The sequence below is a fragment of the Amphiprion ocellaris genome, chromosome 12 (genome assembly GCF_022539595.1).
Source record: "Amphiprion ocellaris isolate individual 3 ecotype Okinawa chromosome 12, ASM2253959v1, whole genome shotgun sequence".
NCBI lineage: Eukaryota > Metazoa > Chordata > Actinopteri > Pomacentridae > Amphiprion > Amphiprion ocellaris.
The window spans coordinates 18,314,888-18,334,423 of record NC_072777.1 but is presented as its reverse complement, the minus strand read 5'-3'; the positions used below and the strand labels follow the sequence as shown (position 1 = coordinate 18,334,423).

Sequence of the window (19,536 nt, the reverse complement as noted above, 5' to 3'; positions counted from 1 at the left end):
TATGTAGATGTGCTCGTGTGGCTGTAAATGTGAGTCCTGTGTGTACTTTACCGGCCTACATTTTGGTGTGCATCTGTGTTTTGGCTGAGAATTTTTGTATACTTATGTGTCCAGGGTCAGTTAAGCTGAAGACTCCGGAGTCAAAGAGGCTGACGCTGCACACTGAGGCTGACGATGGGCTCTCTTCGCTGGGCTCGAAGCTCTGGGCAGCCCTGGAGCGCTGCTGTGTCTCTGTGGGGCTGGGCAGCGTCAAGGCTACATCTGGACTGGACAACAAGGTGAGTCCCATTGTGATATATATTCTGTACTGATTTACTCAACTATTGATTTACAATCAGCATGCCAGATACTGTTCAAATATCGTGTTAACAATGAATATATGAATATAGGTTGGTTAATTATGACTAACAAGGGTCTGTGAACATATTTGAACATTAAATAGTATCAAAAGCAATGGATATGCAAATGTGGTTTATAATTTTTCTGATAAATTTTTTTTGTATTGTTTTGTGTTTTTGTTGACATTAAACACAAGTGTAGGCTTCAACTACTGTTGGTTTATGTTAAATTGAAGCATACTATTTGTGGTCAATCTTCATTCATGTAATTTGGCATCTGAAAGGACAGTCACATAACTGGACACATTTGCTGCTCTTTATCTGTCTAAGTACTTGTGGAACCTGTCAAGGAGTAAAAATATGCTGTTTTCTGAGATTATCTTAGTGTCCTCCTTCTTAGTAAAGTATGAATTTAAATGAAGTTTTGATGTTAAACAGAATCTTTCAAGAAGATGAGGAGATGCGGATTCTGACTCAGAGTGATGAGTTGAACCAGACCTACTGTGAGGACAGCAGACTGCCCCTTAACAGTATGACAAGCAAAAATAATCTGTGCTTTAATGACACAAGAAGAAACAGAACATCCTCAACAGACAACAGCTTGGTTCTAACTCACGAAGATGATCCACAGGATCCTGACATGACAGCATCCACCAGCACTTTATGGCAGGAGAGACCGGCTTTTAAAGAAACCAGAACTACTGTCATCTCCACTGGAACCAAGACCATCACCATCACTTCGGCTGTTTCCACTGAAGATTCCCTTTGGTTCAAAAACAGCAGATGTTATGACACAGAAAGAAAATCTTCTGAGATGCAAGCTGGTAGGATGGGAAGTAAGGAAAACTTAAGTTTCAACCAGAATCAGGGGAACATGATACGGTCCTACAGGCTGGGTCCGCTACAACAGACGCTTTCTGAAGATGAAGAGGAGAAGCTTGATGGAGACAGAGCTGTGGAGGGGACACCTGGGCTGTGTGGAAGCTTTAAAAAAGAGAGAGCCAGCATCAGTTCAGCTACTCCAGGTCAGAGCACTAATACCAGCCGCACAGGTCTGAACCCCTATCCCACCATCACTGCCTGGGAAGCCAGCTGGAATGTCACAAACGCTATACAGGTACACAAATACATCACACATGCATGGTCTGAACATTTTTCGTCACAAGAAAAGAGAACAAATCTACACTGAAATATAACAATGACTGTCAACTTTTTTTGCTGCTTGATACTAAAAGAAAACTTGCATTGGTCTGGTTTTTCCATGACTAATTTATACTACTGTTCAAAAGTTTGGGGTCACCCAGAAAATTTCATGTTTTCCATGAAAACTCACACTTTTATTCATGTGCTAACATAATTGTACAAGGGTTTTCTAATCATCAATTAGCCTTTCAACAACATTAGCTAACACAACATGCCATGAGAACACAGGAGTGATGGTTGCTGGAAATGTTCCTCTGTACCCCTATGTAGATATTCCATTAAAAATCAGCTGTTTCCAGCTAGAATAGTCATTTACCACAATAACAATGTCTTGACTGTATTTCTGATTAATTTAATGTTATCTTCATTGGAAAAAAAAATTTTTTCTTTCAGAAATAAGGACATTTCTAAGTGACCCCAAACCTTTGAATGGTAGTGTGTAGCAGAAGTCTGTCTGATAGAACATCATCTACTCCAGTCAAGGTCCATGAATACACATACAATACATGCAAAACAGTTTTTTTTTAAAAATCTTCATTTATAAGGCACAGAGTTTGTTGACATGAAGACTCCACATGTGCACAACCAAATGAGCGGGAAACAACAGAGAAATGCTAAAAAGGAACATTTGGCCACAAAAACTTATGAACATTAGTTGTTTTGTTTTTGTTGTTTTCAACGACAGAAAGCTTTATATGGACCAAAAACAGGCACTCTGTTGACACAGTCTTGCCATTTTTGCCACCACAATGGCAACACAATTAATTTATTTGCCTATTAAAATTAGCACCACAACATATTTGAGTCATCTAATAAAAGTTTCTTTATTTTTTCATATCACACCATGTATCAGAGACAAACAGAATTGCAGTGTCATTTTTTTCCTATATCATGTAGCTTTACTTGCACTGTCATGAGCTCACAAGTTCACTATGACAGTGAACATACTAAGTTTAGGTCATTGTTATTTATTCATTGCATTATAATAAAATATTTTTTCTCATCCCAGTTTTTCAGTCAGCTCATGAACAGCAATGCTTTTTAATGCTAGACTGTACTACACTCCAGTCCTTTTTAGAAACTCCAGATGCTTTCCGATAACATAATTTATGTTAATTGCAGTTGTAAATTCATTTTTGGGTTGTGTTTCAGCATATCAATCCTCCAATTCCCCCTAAACTTGATGTGTCTCTCTCCGTATGTCTTCTTGTTAAAAATAAGTGCAAAATGTAAATGCCAACTATTTAGGTGTTAAGCTGCACACTATGCTCAAAAAGCATTAAGTAGACTATTTTGTTTGCTCCCATTGTATTTTCATATTACTGAACAATGCCTTGTCTTGCAGGCTGTTTGTCAGGCACTCTACAGTAATCAAATTAAGCATGAATCAAATCTTTTTTTTTAAAGAGAATCTTGCAGTCACAGTGTGTCCTCGTGGTAGTAATGCTAATAGCCCATTATGCTGTAAATGCTTCGTCATATTCAAACAGTGCACTCATGTAAATGTGTTCTTTCACTGAATAACTGTGGTGTAATTGAACAGTGTCACAGGGTCCATGGAGAATACATTAGGACATCATTCATGGAGTATGAATGTCCACATCCACACACACATGTACACAAACACTGACAAGTGAAGACACACGTGCAAGCATGTTCCTCCAGGAGCTGAGCTGGATTTCTATGAAAGGTTTTTGCATTAGATGGCTGTCAGCACACAGATTATAGTCATCACTGATGGCAGCAGATAGGTACACACACATTATATTCCAGCACATCATATTTAGTGAACAAGCAAATATTTTATGTTTGGTTTATTGATGCTTGTCTACCTAGCTTTTTCTCTGTTTTCATGAAAGCCCAAGTTTCTGTCAGGTAATGTGGAAAAACTTTGTTATTGAAACTGATAGTGTCACATAGTAACTGATTTAAATCGCCTACTTAAATCTATGAATTGCTACTTATGTAACCTCAGTTTTTATCCAGCCATAGATTTTGGCCCGAAAACTAAACAGTGATTTTAGTAAACTCACATTTTTATTGTATTTTCCTGTTGGCAGTTTTTTATTTTTGAAACTCTGCAAAGTGGTGTCTGCTGCTTTCCAATGCTGTTGGATTTTTTTTTTTTTTTTTTTTATGTTTTGTAGGTTGTGCATTACCTGCAGCGCTCTGCAATCAGAATCCTTCACCAATTTAACTGTTCAGTAATCCTGTCAGTTCAGGTCACAGATAGGTCAAGTTATGGTTGAAGGGTGTTTTTACTCTGCCAAGGAAAGCGACGGAGTTATGTGATGGTCGCCGTTGGTTTGTCTGTCTGTCTGTTAGCAATATTTTTCAAAAACAGGATGAAATTTTCGAGGAAGGTCAGAAATGTCATAAGGACCAAGTAATTAAATTTTGGCAGTGATGCGGCCTATAGGCCTGATCAACGGATTTGTTAGAGATTTCTGTATCATTGTGAGATAACGGCATGCCGTCACAGTAACTATGACAACAAGTGAACACTACATCAGCTGCCTGCTGACGATCACATGATTGCAGTCCTACGACAAATCAACCATTGAGGACTTATCAGGACTTATCCGTTGGAAATGATACAAGGAACAATTGATTAAATTGTGGGGATGTTTCCGAGGCCTATCAATTCCCGCCACCTGCTACATATTTAGGTCACGTGATTTGGTATCCGTACATAACGTACACTTGCATAACACATGACTGTGCTCAGCGCAAAGTCATTTTGTTTGTGGGTACATCTATATTAAATGGCCACATTCTATGTTGTCATGATTTCTGATCATTATTAACTAATAAGCAAACAAATGCTACATTTCTACAAAAAAGGCTGCATTTCTGACAGTGTCAAATGGGGGAATGAACAGCCTTGGCAGAGGACTGTGCTCTCTGAGTGCTTTTCTAGTTTTAAAGGTGATGTTTTGCAGGATATTTGTTTAAAATCTTAGACAATGGTGGACAAGAACCACATTAACAATAAAGATGAAGAATGTATTTTAAGTTTCAACAGCTATCAGTGCAATGATCACAGTCCTGTCTGCTAGCAGATGTCTCAATACTGGAAAAAAGAACAGCAGTTTTATCTTTTATCGAGGCTAAAAAGAAAATATGTATTTTGCTGTGGTGTTTATTGATGCCAATAAAAATGACTGTCTGCCAGCTTAATAAAGTTTTTATTAGAGACAAAATTTGCTGCCAGAAATGCAAAAACCAGCTCCAACTCTCAAGGCTCCCAACTTGGGAATATCATAAAGCTCAGTTTGAGTTCCTCACTGATTGTTAATGAGGCAGCTCTAGTTTGCGTGTCTTCATCACAGATCAGAGCTGTGGACTTCATGTTTTTCACACTGAGAAGAATTAATATTTATCTGTCTATGATTAAAGGATAGCCTGTTTATCAGTGACATTTTACTTTCAACTGCACTAAAAATGTTGGATATAAGTTGATTGTGATTTTTAATTCCAAACACAAGCCACAGCGAAATGATCAATGTTCCCATTTTTTCCCCATTTTTAGAAAAATTCTAAGTATAGTATAGTATAGTATAGTATAGTATAGTATAGTATAGTATAGTATAGTATAGTATAGTATAGTATAGTACAGTACAGTACAGTACAGTACAGTACAGTACAGTACAGTACAGTATAGTATAGTATAGTATAGTACAGTACAGTACAGTATAGTATAGTACAGTATAGTATAAATCTGCTATTCCTGATTGGTCTCTTATAGATGATCAGAAAAACATAACTGTCATACTGTCATGCATTTGTGAGTAAATTAACTTTATTTAGCATATATATAATATATATATATATATATATATTATATATATATATATATATATGATTGATAATTAAATAATAGCAAATGTCACTTTTTATTTTTTACAGAAATAAAGAAATGTTTAATTTCTCCTGTTTTGCAAGAAATTTTTCTTTTTTTAAAATTATGAGACAAAGTCCATGTAATGAGCCACCACTACACATACTATATTTCTATGGATTAACTTCCAGTGTATAGTTGAGAGTTTATTTTCTATTCACCATAGACTGACTTGATAGATTAATCATTCCCTGTGTAATATTATATTTACCATAAAAGTAGTTTGATTTTATTCAGATATAACGGACAATGATTTTCATTGTTAGCCTCACTACCCTGATCAGCAACAACAGAAGTAGCAGTAGCAATTAGTTTAATACATTTGATTAGCTCAGAAGTGTGCCTTACTTTACAAAAATATGTTAAATTCCATTTGTCCAGTACATTTATCCCATTGTGTCTGATTGAATTTAGTCAAATGAAACAATTTTGATTAAACTCACGAATAGAACTTTTGTCATGGTTTAAAAATTGGCTCTTCCAGTTACTTAAATGTCAAACCTGTCTGTTTCTGCTCATGTCAGCTCCACCTAATCCTCTCATGGTAGGGAAAGACATTTCTCTGTCAGTTTTTGTTAACAAGGCATGTCCTGGCATACAATATTGGACGTGACCTGAAGAAGAGTAGTTAAATCTTGCATTGGGAAGTCCAGGTGTAGAGTGGTTGAAGAGCAACAACCTTTATCATTTTTCACTTTCTGCTGCCAAGATCCTCTTGATGCTGCTTGGTAGCCAATATTGACTCTGTCATATATATATGTGTGTGTGTGTGTGTGTGTGTGTGTGTGTGTGTGTGTGTGTGTGTGTGTGTGTGTGTGTGTGTGTGTGTGTGTGTGTGTGTGTGTGTGTGTGTGTTTGCACTATGTGTGATCAATCTCAGACTGCAGAAGTGTCACTACCAGTCAAAAGTTTGAGGTCACCTAGACAATTTTATGTTTTCCATGAAAATTTCCCCTGGAGTGGGAAGAAATAAAGAACTTTAGCTTATCTTATCTTATCTTAAAACTCACACTTTTATTCATGAACTAACATAATTGCACAAGGGTTTTGTAAATATTCCATTAAAAATCAGCCGTTTCCAGCTACAATAGTCATTTACCACATTAACAATGTCTAGACTGTATTTCTGATTAATTTAATGTTATCTTCATTTAAAAAAAATGCTTTTCTTTCAGAAATAAGGACATTTCTAAGTGGCCCCAAACTTTTGAACGGTACTGTATGTCGTGATGAGAGTAATATTTTTCCCCTTTAAATATACAATTATTAGGAAAGATAAGGAAAAGTAAACCAAAACACTAATAAGTAATTAAATAAATAAATAACATTTAAAATGATAATAATAAATAAATAAATAAAATAAAGATAAAGATAAAAATAAAATAAATAAATAAAAAGGGGGGGGATGTCATCCATCCTTCTTCTACTTTGCTATTATTTAATCATCTCTATTCAGTGGAACTTGTAAGTTGTCTTACTGAAATTGTGCAAAAAGCCTTTCAGAGTGTATTCTATTTTTCCCAGTTTTAGAAAATGCGTGGTGTCTCTAATCTCTCTAGTGAAGCTGGGAGGTGCCTGTTCCTTCCAGGAAAGAAGTATGAGGCGCCTGGCTATTAAGGAGATGAATGCTATTACTACATGAGTGTTTTCTTTAAATAAAGAAATATTCTGACTATAGCCAAATAAGGCACACATGGAATGTCTTGGGAGTTTTAAAAAAAATCATCTTCTTCTTTATTTTTTTTTTCAAGCCAATCAGGGATTTCTTTCCTGCTTTATTGTAGCCCTTTGTGATTGGAAGCTGCTTCAGTTTGTGCACGGAGTAACCAATGAGGAATTAGCTGGCAAAAACACAGAGAGAAAGAGAAGTGCAACTAGAGAGGGGGAGATGAAATCAGATACTTGAGCGTCAGACGTCTCTCAAACTGCTTTCATCCCCAGCAGCTCCATGTGAACATCAAAGCTCTATCAGCATATGCCTAACAGACACCAGTTACAAAATAGTATCTTGAAAGAGGGAGAATGTGTGCTTGTCTGTTTTTGCATACACAGTGTGTGCTTGTGTCTGCCATCTATGATGTGATTCCATAACTCTCTCCAAGTGTGCGTATCTCCATGTTCAACATTCAAAACACAGCAACTCCATCAAAGTAGCTTGTTGTCTCCTCTGATCTCCTCTCATCCCACCTCATGCTCTCTTGCAGTGAGGCTGCACCTCTCCTTCCACCTTCTCTCCTCTCTGTGTCCTCCTCCTCTCGTCTCCTGCCTCTCCTCTTTTTTTCTTGCCTCCCACTTTCACCTCCATTCTCTTCCCTCCTTCTTCTCTGTCTGGCAGTCACTTCCATTTTCCCTTGGTGATGGGCCAAAGCTCGGCTCTTCTCTTCCTTCTGCTCCTGCTGGTCTCCTGCATCCTCAGACTCTCCAGGCATCACGCCAGAGCTCTCCTCTCACCTCCTCATCATCCAATCATGAACACTTCTTTCATCTCTGTCTTCTTCCATTCCTTCTCATCTGTTCTTATTATTTTTATTTTGACTTTTCACATTTTACTCATTTCCAGTGATTATTTAAATTATTAAGATATGGGTCATTCCAGAATTGGAGGACATTTTACGTCCCACGCATCAAATTTCAAATAATCCATGTACAAAATACTACACACTACTTGGGTAGTGTGTTGAAACAATGCATTATTGAACAATACGTAGTTTAAAAGTATTTTTGTGCATTTTTTTGTTGAATCTGTTTACATATATGGGGCTTACCACACACTGTCCTCCCATGCCACCCTGCCAAGACCTCTTGCCACTCCTTTGCCACCACAAAAAATTTTTTCTAGATCTGTCACTGCTGCAGATATACCCTTAAATACTATAGAGACACCAAAAAAAACCCAGCAAATGTAAATTTTTATTATAGATTTACCATTTCATTACAAGAAAATGTCCTTGTTTTTTTTCTGTTTGTTTTTTTTTACTGTTTATATACCACTCAACTATACAAATTTGTTCTGTATTTTTTGCTAAAGTTGCATTATTAAAAACAGGCAATTTCCTTTTTATTTCTTTTTCCTTTTTCACTGAAAATATTGACTGAACATGTGAAAAAGAAAACCTTTAAATCCTGTTATAATTATAATAACAGCAACCATTTGAAGGAGTGTAATGTTATCATCATTTCTGCTTCATGTCAGTTGTGTGAGGAACACAAGGAGGAAGAGAAGCTACTGACATGCAAATCAAAGCAGAAATATAGTTGTGATATTATTTGTGCCTTAAGCGTTCAAGTACCAGGACGCTCCATAAGGAGGTTTTGAGGCATCACTCCACATTTCTGACTTGCCTCATTATCAGCCTACCTTTGTATGTTCATTATTTGCCTCTCTCTTCTCCCTAAGGGCATCTTTGTGTTGGGTTTGCCCTTTGCTCTGGTCCAGTCCGGTTATGTGGGTCTGGTACTGCTGGTTCTGTCAGCCTGGATCTGCAACCACACAGGAAGGACCCTGGTGGCCTGCTTATATGAAGAGGAGCGAAGGTGGGGTTCCTCTTAAATTCAGTGAATTTCATGTCCTTTGGCTACCTGCAATATCACTTAATTATCAAGTTTCAGTCCGACATTCTGGCCCATTTGCACCACACTTTAACTAACTGTACAGATGGAGTTACAATTCTGTATTTTCACCAGTGGTAATTATTATTTCTGAGAACAAAGTCATTCTCATATTTATTCCTTCTGCTTCATTAAGGCACTTCAGGGGAATTTAACCTCTTCTTCTATGTGAACAGAGAGTTTTTACAGTCCAGATGCACCAATATTTCATTCATTCAGCAGTGATTAGGTTTAGAAATGCAGTTCTGGCACAGCTAAAACAAATATGAATGTGCAGAGTCCTATACCCAGACCGTGGGGACTTTAAGCAGCTCCCTCAGCAGCAGACTGAGACATCCATCCTGCAAGAAGGAGCGCTATTGCAGGTCATTCATAACATCTGCTGTCAAGCTGTACAACATCCGCATCACTGGCTGATGTTAACATAAACTGGACGAATATCATCAGCTTCATCTCAGACCATAACAAAATTTGCACAGCAATTTTTTGCACTGCTGCATCTTGCACTTTTACACTTATTTTACAAGCCACTTTATATTGTTATTGTCTACAGTGTTAATACTGCATTCTTCATTTTCGTTCTACATCCTTGTACATATTGTACATAGGATTACTATCATTATTATTCTTAGACTACTTGCTTCTTACTGAGAGTTAGATGACAGTACTGATGTCATTCTTGTGTTTGTGTGAAATATATATACTACCGTTCAAAAGTTTGGGGTCACCCAGACAATTTCATGTTTTCCATGAAAACTCACACTTTTTTTCATGTGTTAACATAATTGCACAAAGGTTTTCTAATCATCAACTAGCCTTTCACTGCCATTAGCTAACACAATGTAGCATTAGAACACATGACTGATGATTGCTCAAAAATGTCCTCTGTACCCCTATGTAAATATTCCATTAAAAATCTGCCCTTTCCAGCTAGAATAATCATTTACCACACTAACAATGTCTAGATTTTATTTCTGATTCATTTAATGTTATCTTCATTGAAAAAAACAGATTTTCTTTCAAAAATAAGGACCCCAAACTTTTGAACGGTAGTGTATATTTATTGCTGCTGTAACAATGTAAATTTCACCTGGCATGGGACCAATAAAGGGTTATCTTATACCTCCTTGTTATATCAAAAAATGAATGATAATTGTTGTTTTGTACATTTTAGTGGAGGATTAGTGTCAAAGATCAGAGTACGACATACCTACCTGGACATTATGGAGGCCTGCTGCAAAGGACTGTGGCCAAACTGGTCTGCAGTGGGAGGATGGATGGTTAATATAGCTCAGGTAACACTATATAAACCAGCACACATAATCTGTATTCTGCAAATGAGGCCACACATCAATAAACTGAGCCTTCTGACTTTTCTTTAAAACATATGAAACAATCTTCTAAGACTGTGGAAGATTCATAAAATACTGTCACTTTTGAGCGTTGTTTTTGATTCAGAAAGAACCTTTATTCAAAGTGAATTGCACTGGAAACCAGTGAAATTGCATCATCCTATGGATCATTACACTAGAAAACTTAAGAGAGGTAATTTTCTTTGTTTCCCACAATATCTAGTAAAAATATGACACAAAAATGGCTCTTTGTGCTTTCTTTCAGGTCATTGAACTGTTGATGACCTGTACTTTGTATCTACTCGTCTCCACCAGTCTGTTGTCTGACAGTCTCTCAGGGGTGGCTGTTCCTAGATCAGTGTGTTCACTGGTGTCTCTGGTGTTCCTTCTGCCCTGCTTGCTGCTGACTGATCTCAGACCAGTCTCCACTCTCAGTCTGCTCTGCTCTCTGGCTCACATACTGATCAGGTGATGGAATGAAAGACGTTGGCTCTGACAGAGCAGTGGGTTTGTACAGGTTGACCAGTATCTTATGAAAAAGTCACCAATCACTACACCAATCTGTGTGCTCTCATTGTCAACACTTGATGGTGTTTGCAGCTGCTGCTGGTTAAGCTATCTGTTCTCACCCACTGTACCCTGCTGTTACTGGTTCTTTGATTTGTTTCTAATACCAGGTGCTTTGCATGAGACAGAAAACACAGGAACCAGTCTGACTTCTCTGGCTACTGGAGTTCTTAGAGCTGTCTGATCTCTCAGAGCTTTGTTGGCCTTTTAAGTCCCATGCACATACACATTACAGCCCAGTTCAGTCTCCTAAAATTCAACACTCATGCAGAGAGAGATATTTAGTTTGGGTTTTTACTGTGCTTTTTGTTGGAATAATTCACACCAGTGACCAGAGGTTAAACAGCAAATAAAAGCATCAAACCACATGTTGCACCGAGTAACTGCTTGAATGCACTTTGTGGCACCTCAGGCTGGGTTAACTGTACAGCATTAGTTAGTGAAGAATGGTTGATGTTTTGGAGATGCTTTCAGAATTGTTTAGACTTTTTTAGACTTGGACTTTATTGTCCCTGTGGGGAAATTCTTTTTCACAGCACCATTCCGTTTGATTTACATTAAGAGGACAGTACAAAAACACAACAAAAAGACATTCTACAAAAACACAGTTCAGCATGTAAGTGTAGTTTTCACTCTGGTCAGATCACCTTGGCCTTTTGTTAAGAGTTGCTATAATAGATGGCATCAGGCTTTTGCCTAGTCATGCTTGTCTGCATCTCAGTGTTCTGTGTCTTTGTCCTGTTCCATTATGTTAGCAATTTGTGTAATGGCCCTGTTGTTTGATTCTGTGAGGTCTGGTGTGGGAAGACCATTTATTTTGGAAGCTGTGGTGGTTATGCGTATGAGTTTGGTTTTGTCTGTAACAGTTAGCATGCTATAGAAACAGGTGGATGATGCTTTGATACAGCAACAGAAGGAGATGAGGGGCAATGTAAAGACATTTCAGTTTACAGATGGTTAAGAGTCTCTGGTGGCTTCTTTTTTGGATGTCCATGGTGTGCTAGTTGTGGCATTGCGTTACATTTGTTCAGCTAACTGAACTGGCTATTAAATGGTTCATCAAAGTAAATGAAACTGACAAGTTTTTTAAAGCTATGCAGCATCACTTGATTTTTTTCATTTGATGTAAAATTATTATTTTGATGTGCTTTAAATTTGACAATTTATTACTCTCTTTATTAATCTCTATTCCTACCCTTTGACCTGCTTTTATTGTCCAGTACAGCTCAGAGTAAAAAATAAAGTAAGCCACTATTTACTGAATAAATTAAAAGATTAACTTTGCATTTATTTTTAATACTTTACTTGTGATCTTTTCTTCCAGCTTGTTGGTCATGCTGTACTGTTTGAGTGGAGCCAGCAGCTGGTCTTGGTCTTCTCTGTCCCTGTCTGTGGATCCAGAGAACTTCATTGTCTCAGTGGGAGTCATCATCTTCTCCTACACCTCACAGATCTTCCTGCCTCCTCTAGAGGGCAGTATGGAGGACAGGGGGCAGTTCAACAGCATGCTGGGGTGGACCCATGGGGCAGCCTGCATCATGAAAACTATGTTTTCTTTGCTGGTTAGTGACAACTAGATGGAGGTGAAATTGTTCAGGTTTTAGCTGAGCCAGAGGTTAAAATTTGTAACACATAGTAGTTTCTAACACAGCAACCTTTTCAAAGACGACCCCCCAAAGTTTATTTTTTTTGCTACAAAAAAAATAAACTTTTGTTTGTTTTACTACAAACACATGGGTTTGTAGTGGCAGCTCCCCTCCAGTTTTACAGCTTCTTCATTTTACTTGTTCATAGTAAAATAAAAACAAAAACACAAATGTTGAAACAGAAATACAGAATAAGAGTCTGCAATTTGCTCAGCATCCATCTGACAACAATCTGAAGCGATGGAAAAAAGGACACACAAGTGGAGTGACTGATTGACTCATTGTGTGGATTCTTTCTTTCCTTCATTAGGCGGTGTTGACGTGGGGAACAGAGACCAGCGAAGTCATCACTGACAACCTTCCCTCTGACCTGCGTCCTCTGGTCAACCTGTGTCTGTTGGCTAAAGCCCTTCTTTCCTACCCTCTGCCATTCTACTCTGCTGCTGAAATACTGCAGACCTGTGTGTTTAGAGGTGAAAACTCTCATACTCCAAATCACTGACATTGCCTAAAGTATGATCCCCTTACACAAATTATAACTTCCATTTGAGTCTAACTTTAAGATCTGGGGTGTGATGATTGAGATGCATTGTACAGTAGATATACACTATCAGTCAAAAGTTTGATCACACCTTTTCATTCAATGTTTTTTCTTTATTTTTACTACTATCTACATTGTAGATACATACTAAAGACATTAAAGCTGTGAAGCAAGATATATAGAATAATGTAGCAAACAAACAATTGTGAAATAAATATGTTTTATATTTTGGATTCCTCAAAGTAACCACCCTTTGCTTTGATGACAGCTTTGCAAACCCTTGGCATTTTCTGGATGAGCTTCATGAGGTAGTCACCTGAAATGGTTTTCACCTCACAGGTGTGCCTTGTCAGGGTGAATTTGTAGAATTTCTTGCCTTCTTAATGGGGTTGGGGCCATCACTTGTATTTTACAAAAGTCAGGTTGGTACACAATTGACAGCCCTATCTGACAACTGTTAAGATCCATATTATGGCAAGAACCAATCAGCTAAGTAACGACGGTCCATCATTATTTTATGAACAGAGTGAAGGCAAAAGGGCCAACAAGTCCTCAGCATATCTGGGAACTTCTGCAAGGCTGATGGAAAACCATTTCAGGTGACTACCTCATGAAGATCATCGAGAGAATGCCACGAGTGTGCAAAGCAGTAATCAAAGCAAAAGGTGGCTATTTTGAAGAATCTAAAATATAAAACATGTTCCATATGTGTCCATTCATAGATTTAATGCCTTCAGCGAGAGTCTGCAATGGAAATAGTCATGAGAATAAAGAAAAAACATTAAATGATAAAGTGTGTCAAAACCTTTGACTGGTAGTGTATGTTTTATGAGTTACATTGACTAATGTAAAATATGTAGAACACATCTTAGAATTCTGTGTAGCATCAGAAGACTGAAGAAGCAGAGTTGTGACTAGATGTTTTTCCACTTAAAGGCCACGTTTACATGAAGTTTTTTAATTTGGAATTATTAATTCGGAATTAACTCATTCGGAATTAAAGTTTTGTGCTTCGCGTTTACATGGAAATATTAATTCCGAATTAAGGTTTACATGGACCGCACATTTATTCCCCTTCCTTAATTCCGCTTTAACGCTTGGGCATTGGAAAGGATTCTGATTGGACAGGGAGTCGACGTGACGTATCCCTGTTTACCGGAAGAAAACATACTCCATTTGCCGCGGCATTTCTTTTCCCCAACAACATGGAGGAACAACTAATAAGCACGCTTTTCGCTTTGCTTTTTATTGTCGTTTTGAAATAGCAACTTGACAATGGCGTACCACTTCTGTTGCGTCACTTGAGAAGGAGAAGAGAGATAAACTACCGGAGAAGGGAGGCAGAAGACCAAGCTGTGCGCCACTGAGGTTGCAGAACGTGTACATCGCTACGTCATCGCTCCGTGAAGAGTCAAGCATGCGCAGAATGACCGGAATTAACTAAAGTGGAATTAACTGTATACATGAATAGAACGTACACAGGAATTAGTTTATTCGGAATTAACATCGGAATAAACCAGGTAGTTTATTCGGAATTAACTTTTTAATTCGGAATTAAGTGTTGACAAGGAGATTTTAAAGCGGAATTAACTTTAATTCCGAATTAAAGGTCTCACGTAAACATGGCCCAAGTCCTGGATGCTGGTCTATAAAATGGAGTTCAAACTATTTTTTTTTTAACTTCCTCATGCTGTGAAGTTAGTCTTGAAAAAGAAAAATAATTACTTTAGAGATCATGAATAGTAAACTGTGTATAATGGGCAGTGTCCAGCTGTTTCGGTTTGATGAGTTGACTTTCTATTAAAAGTGGAGTTTTGGCCCACTGATCATGCTGTGTCATCATAATTTTTCAAATTTTGGTTTTCCATCTACATAACTAAATTTTTTCTTCATTTTCTGCTCAGGATTTAAATTCTCCTCCTTGTTAGTACTGCAACTGCAACTAGTCGGTACAATCAACTTAAAAACTTAGAGAAGAATATAGGAAAAGCTAATTTCCCCAACTCCTTGTAGTTTTTTGGTTGAACACAGTTTAATTAATAGTTTTCATTATTGCATTTCTTTTTTTTGTTAACCAAAACATAATTTTTAGAGTGTATAAGGACATTGGTAAATCACACTAAAAATGTAAATATAAGACAAAAGTTGATTCATAAATAACAAGAGAAGCACTTAGACAGTACAGTACTCCGCCAAGGCTGCTCAGTCATTGTATCATTTCCAACAGAGGAAATCTTTAAAACATTTGTAATACACAGTGGTTGATTTGGAGTAGGATCACAATCATGTGATTTTCAGCAGGCAGCTGACGTAGTGTACACTTGTAGTCATAATTACAGTGACGCCGTGTCGCTATCTCGCAATGACACGGAAATCTTTAACAAATTCGTGGATCCCGACTATAAGCCACATCCTTGCCACTTGGTCCTTGTGTCATTTCTGACCTTCCCTGAAAATTTCTGCCAAATCCGTTAATCCGTTTTTGAGTAATGTTGCTAACAGACAAACAGATGGACACATGTACAGCAATCATTACATAACTCTGCTGTGTTCCTTGGTGGAGTGATTATGAGAGATCCAGCATTGAGATAGGTAAAACATAAAACCTTATCAAGTAGGTCAATAATAACCCATGTGTAGACTATCAACACATCACTCACCACAGCTGCACTTTTCTGAAACATGACTGGCAATGGCTGTGAAGTCATCAGATTATGATGTAATGATAGATGGTGAACAGTTTCAGTTGATTCCGGTCCTCTTCAGTATTTTTTTTTTTAATTTGTCAATTGACAATTCTGACTGTAAATGATGTCACTTAATATTTACTTATATCACCTTGATATATTAAAGTCATAACATTTAAAAATATGATCTCATTATTGTGAACCTGGAACTGGGCAGCAATGAGTCAGACCAGAGTGACCCCTAAACATGATCAACACACTGTCACCATCACACACACTGGATACTTTTTCACCTTCTCTGCTTCATTCTCCTTCCAGATGCTACCATCTCATCTTACTCCAAGCATGGATGTCGAGGTGTGTCTCGTCCAGCTCTGGTTGTCCGCGGCGCCCTGTTGATAACATCATACCTACTGGCTCTACTGGTTCCCAGGTTCTCCCTGTTGATGGGTTTGACAGGGAGTGTCACCGGGGCAGCAATGACACTCATACTGCCATGTCTGTTTCACCTTAGACTGCAGTGGGGACACCTCACTGTGAAGGACCGATTGATAGATGTGGGTATACTGGGTCTGGGAGTCATCTGTAGTGTGTCTGGTGTGATTTGTTCAATAAAAAGGCTGGTGGAGACACTGTAGGAAGGGTCAAGCTGGTTAAGTTAAAGGCTAACTGCAGGTTCTGCTTTATATTCATTTCTGCATCGAAGTTCCTCTCCAGACATTCATTAAACCCCTTAAAATTCATCTTTGTGAATTAAAGCTGTATCTTTAGAAGTCAATTTTTCTATGAAAATGATGACATTTTTAGTTAAAATGGTTTAGATGTAACTTTACACCTCTCGAATGTGCAGATCTCTGAAGTCAATATCTCTTGCTCCACTGAAAACACAATGGTAAATTGTAATGTTGAAGTAATTCAGCCACAGATGTTCAAACCACAAACCAATTCTAAACAAGAACGAGAAAAGCACTCAACGAGCGCAGTACTTTGCCAAGACTGCTCAGTCGTTGTATCATTTCCACCAGCTGAAATCTTTTTTAAAAATTCATGGATCCAGACTATAAGCTGCATCACTGCCAAAATCTAATCACTTGATCCTTGTATCATTTGTGAACTTCCCTGAAAATTTCATCCAAATCCTTTCTGCCAATTTTGAGTAATGTTGCTAACAGAGAGACAGACAGACAGAGAGACAAACCAGCTCCGATCATCACATAACTCCGCTGAGGCGCTCTTTGACAGAGTAATAATGATACATAAAGTCCCATTCTGCAAGCTAACCAGATTGATTCTTCTGGTTTGTTATGTATGGAACCTTGGAAGTCCATGTTTTTAAGACTGCCATTGGTACACTACTATGTCAAGGTGGAAATGCTTAGCCATGGTGTCAGTTGCTTGTTTTGCTGACGGTGTGTCTTCCAACATATAAAAGACAATTTATGGACATATGGACATGTCCCATAGGTAGAGGTCTTTAAAGTATTTAACAAATGAAGTAACTGTTTTTCAAAAAATATTTTTGAGAGAGAAAATCCTCTCTCTAGTTCCTATTAAATGAACAACAACATTTACTGAGAAATATAACTGGATAGTCACAAAAACAAAATGCTGTCTGTATGTTCAGAGTTGAATAAAATGCTCAACACAAACCACAAGCTTAGTTTCCATCCATTGTTAGCTATACCTGCTTTGTCTTGCAGAGGGTAATGAAGATATTGATCCTACCCCAGCTGACATTAAGTGAAGGCAGGGAACCTCCTTCCTATGAGGTGGCCATGTACTATATCCCCACAACACCAACCCATTTGGTAGTTCGGCATGTGCATATAGTGAGAGGTAAATAATGAAGAAGAATGGATGCAAAGCATGCACATGAATCATAGATTTCATTCTACAAATGTCTTCTTTATACATAGATGTTGATTTCTCTGAATCAATCCAACATTTTCTTTACATATTGTGATCTCCAGTGTTGAACTGGTGTGAATAAGGTTGAGTCATACAGTGGATGAGTTGAATTAGATTCACCACTGGAACAAAAAGACATTTCTACTGTTTGGAAAAACAGTTTCAGCGAATGAAGACTCTGTTATTTTAACTGTTTAAGAACTCCTTTACATTTTACAGATATCAAAACTTGCCATAGAAGGAAAATGATGACATTTTCCTTCTATACAATATACATGCTGAATACTATAGAAAAATACTGTAATATAAAGAGTAAAATACTGTTGTTAAACATGTGTGAAGATGAGTGAAATAGTACAAAAAGAATGTTATTATAACAACTGCATGTTTCTATTATCTTCTTATGGATTCACCTGTCAGTATATGAGCTGTTTGTGGCATTCTATAAACCAGGCCATCAAAAGTTTAAAATCTCATTTCCCGCTGTTTTGTTTGTGTCAGGAAGGAACAGAAATATTTTATTCACCAACAAAGAAATAGGTTATAGAAACAAAAAGAACGGCAAAATGAAACTGCAGTGATTTTTTACACTATGGAAAACATCTGCTGAATAAAAATGTGAACAATGAGAAGGAAAAAATTAATAGGAAAAAGATAAGAGTGAGAGAGGGGAAGACAAAAGAACTGAGTCATGGATGAATTAAAGAAGGTCAACAGAAAGAGAAAGTTGGAGAGGAGGAGAAGAGAAATTCAAGTTTTCACTTTCTATCATTGCGGTTTTGTATAAGTCAGGACAAGTCAGGCATCTGTGGGAATACTGTATTCGAGTGTACAAACCACTGCACTAGAACAACCTTGCAAAATGTAGCCACACAACACCTCTCATGTATTTCCAAAGCCAAAAATGCTTTCAATGTGAATTTGCACAGTTAATGAAGATTTAACTGATCGAGTGTGAAAAAAGAGAGAATGACAAGCAGAATAAAAAAGATGATAGGGGATGTTAAAATGCAACAAATGCAACAAGAAGAAACCTGAAACCAACCAAGCCAAATCAAAAAAGCATAATACATACAATGCAGTGAAAAAGTATTTGTCCCCTTCTCAAATTGTTATTTTTTTGTGCATATTTTCCCCTCAAAATGCAGTTTTTAAATGATGATTTTATTTATTTAGGGGGAAAAAAACTATTCAAAGCTACTTGGCCCTGTGTGAAAAAATAATTGCCCCCTAAACCTAATGTAGGAGCCATATTTCATTTTGCTGTTGTTTTTAAAGTTGCTTACCCAAAACCCCAGGGGGCTGCATTTCTTTTACCTGAGGCTGACGGCCTGGGGTCAAATTAAGGTATTTAGTTGATTGTATGATGGGGTTCAGGTGGTGTGGATAGAAACAGGCAGAGACGCACAGTTTTTGACTGTGCTCGACTTTCTTTGCGTTTTCTTTTGTTTATGACGGTTTTTATGTAAATATGGAATATCTATTTATGTGGGTGTGTTTGGGGGTGTACCTCTCAGGCGGTATGTGCCTGATAGGCACATGGTATATAAGCCAGTGGGGAGAAACGCCAGGGTTTTTGTCCTTTGTTTTAATGGTGGGCCAAACATGCTAGTAGATTGGCTGGAATTATAGTGTACAAACGACAATAAAAGCAAATACGAATTTGAATCTCTCTGGTTCCTTCATTGGTCGCCTCCGCCGCTCTGCTTACCTGACAATGACCAAATTTAAGTTACGGGTGAAGAGCGATAATAAAGAACTGGGTTTATTTCGACTCTTATGAA

At 37.6% G+C, this 19,536-nt stretch overlaps 1 protein-coding gene across 1 annotated transcript; it reads left to right on the top strand.

The window, feature by feature from the left end:
• The first annotated feature begins 174 nt into the window (after nucleotides 1–174).
• LOC111583400 (vesicular inhibitory amino acid transporter-like) lies at nucleotides 175–19,246 on the top strand. The gene is made up of 8 exons (XM_023292474.2): nucleotides 175–278; nucleotides 777–1,455; nucleotides 8,840–8,976; nucleotides 10,226–10,346; nucleotides 10,669–10,871; nucleotides 12,295–12,532; nucleotides 12,927–13,089; nucleotides 16,163–19,246. The coding sequence occupies exons 1-8, from the start codon at nucleotides 175–177 to the stop codon at nucleotides 16,480–16,482; spliced, it is 1,965 nt and encodes a 654-aa protein (XP_023148242.2). The 3' UTR covers nucleotides 16,483–19,246.
• The last annotated feature ends 290 nt before the right edge of the window (nucleotides 19,247–19,536 follow it).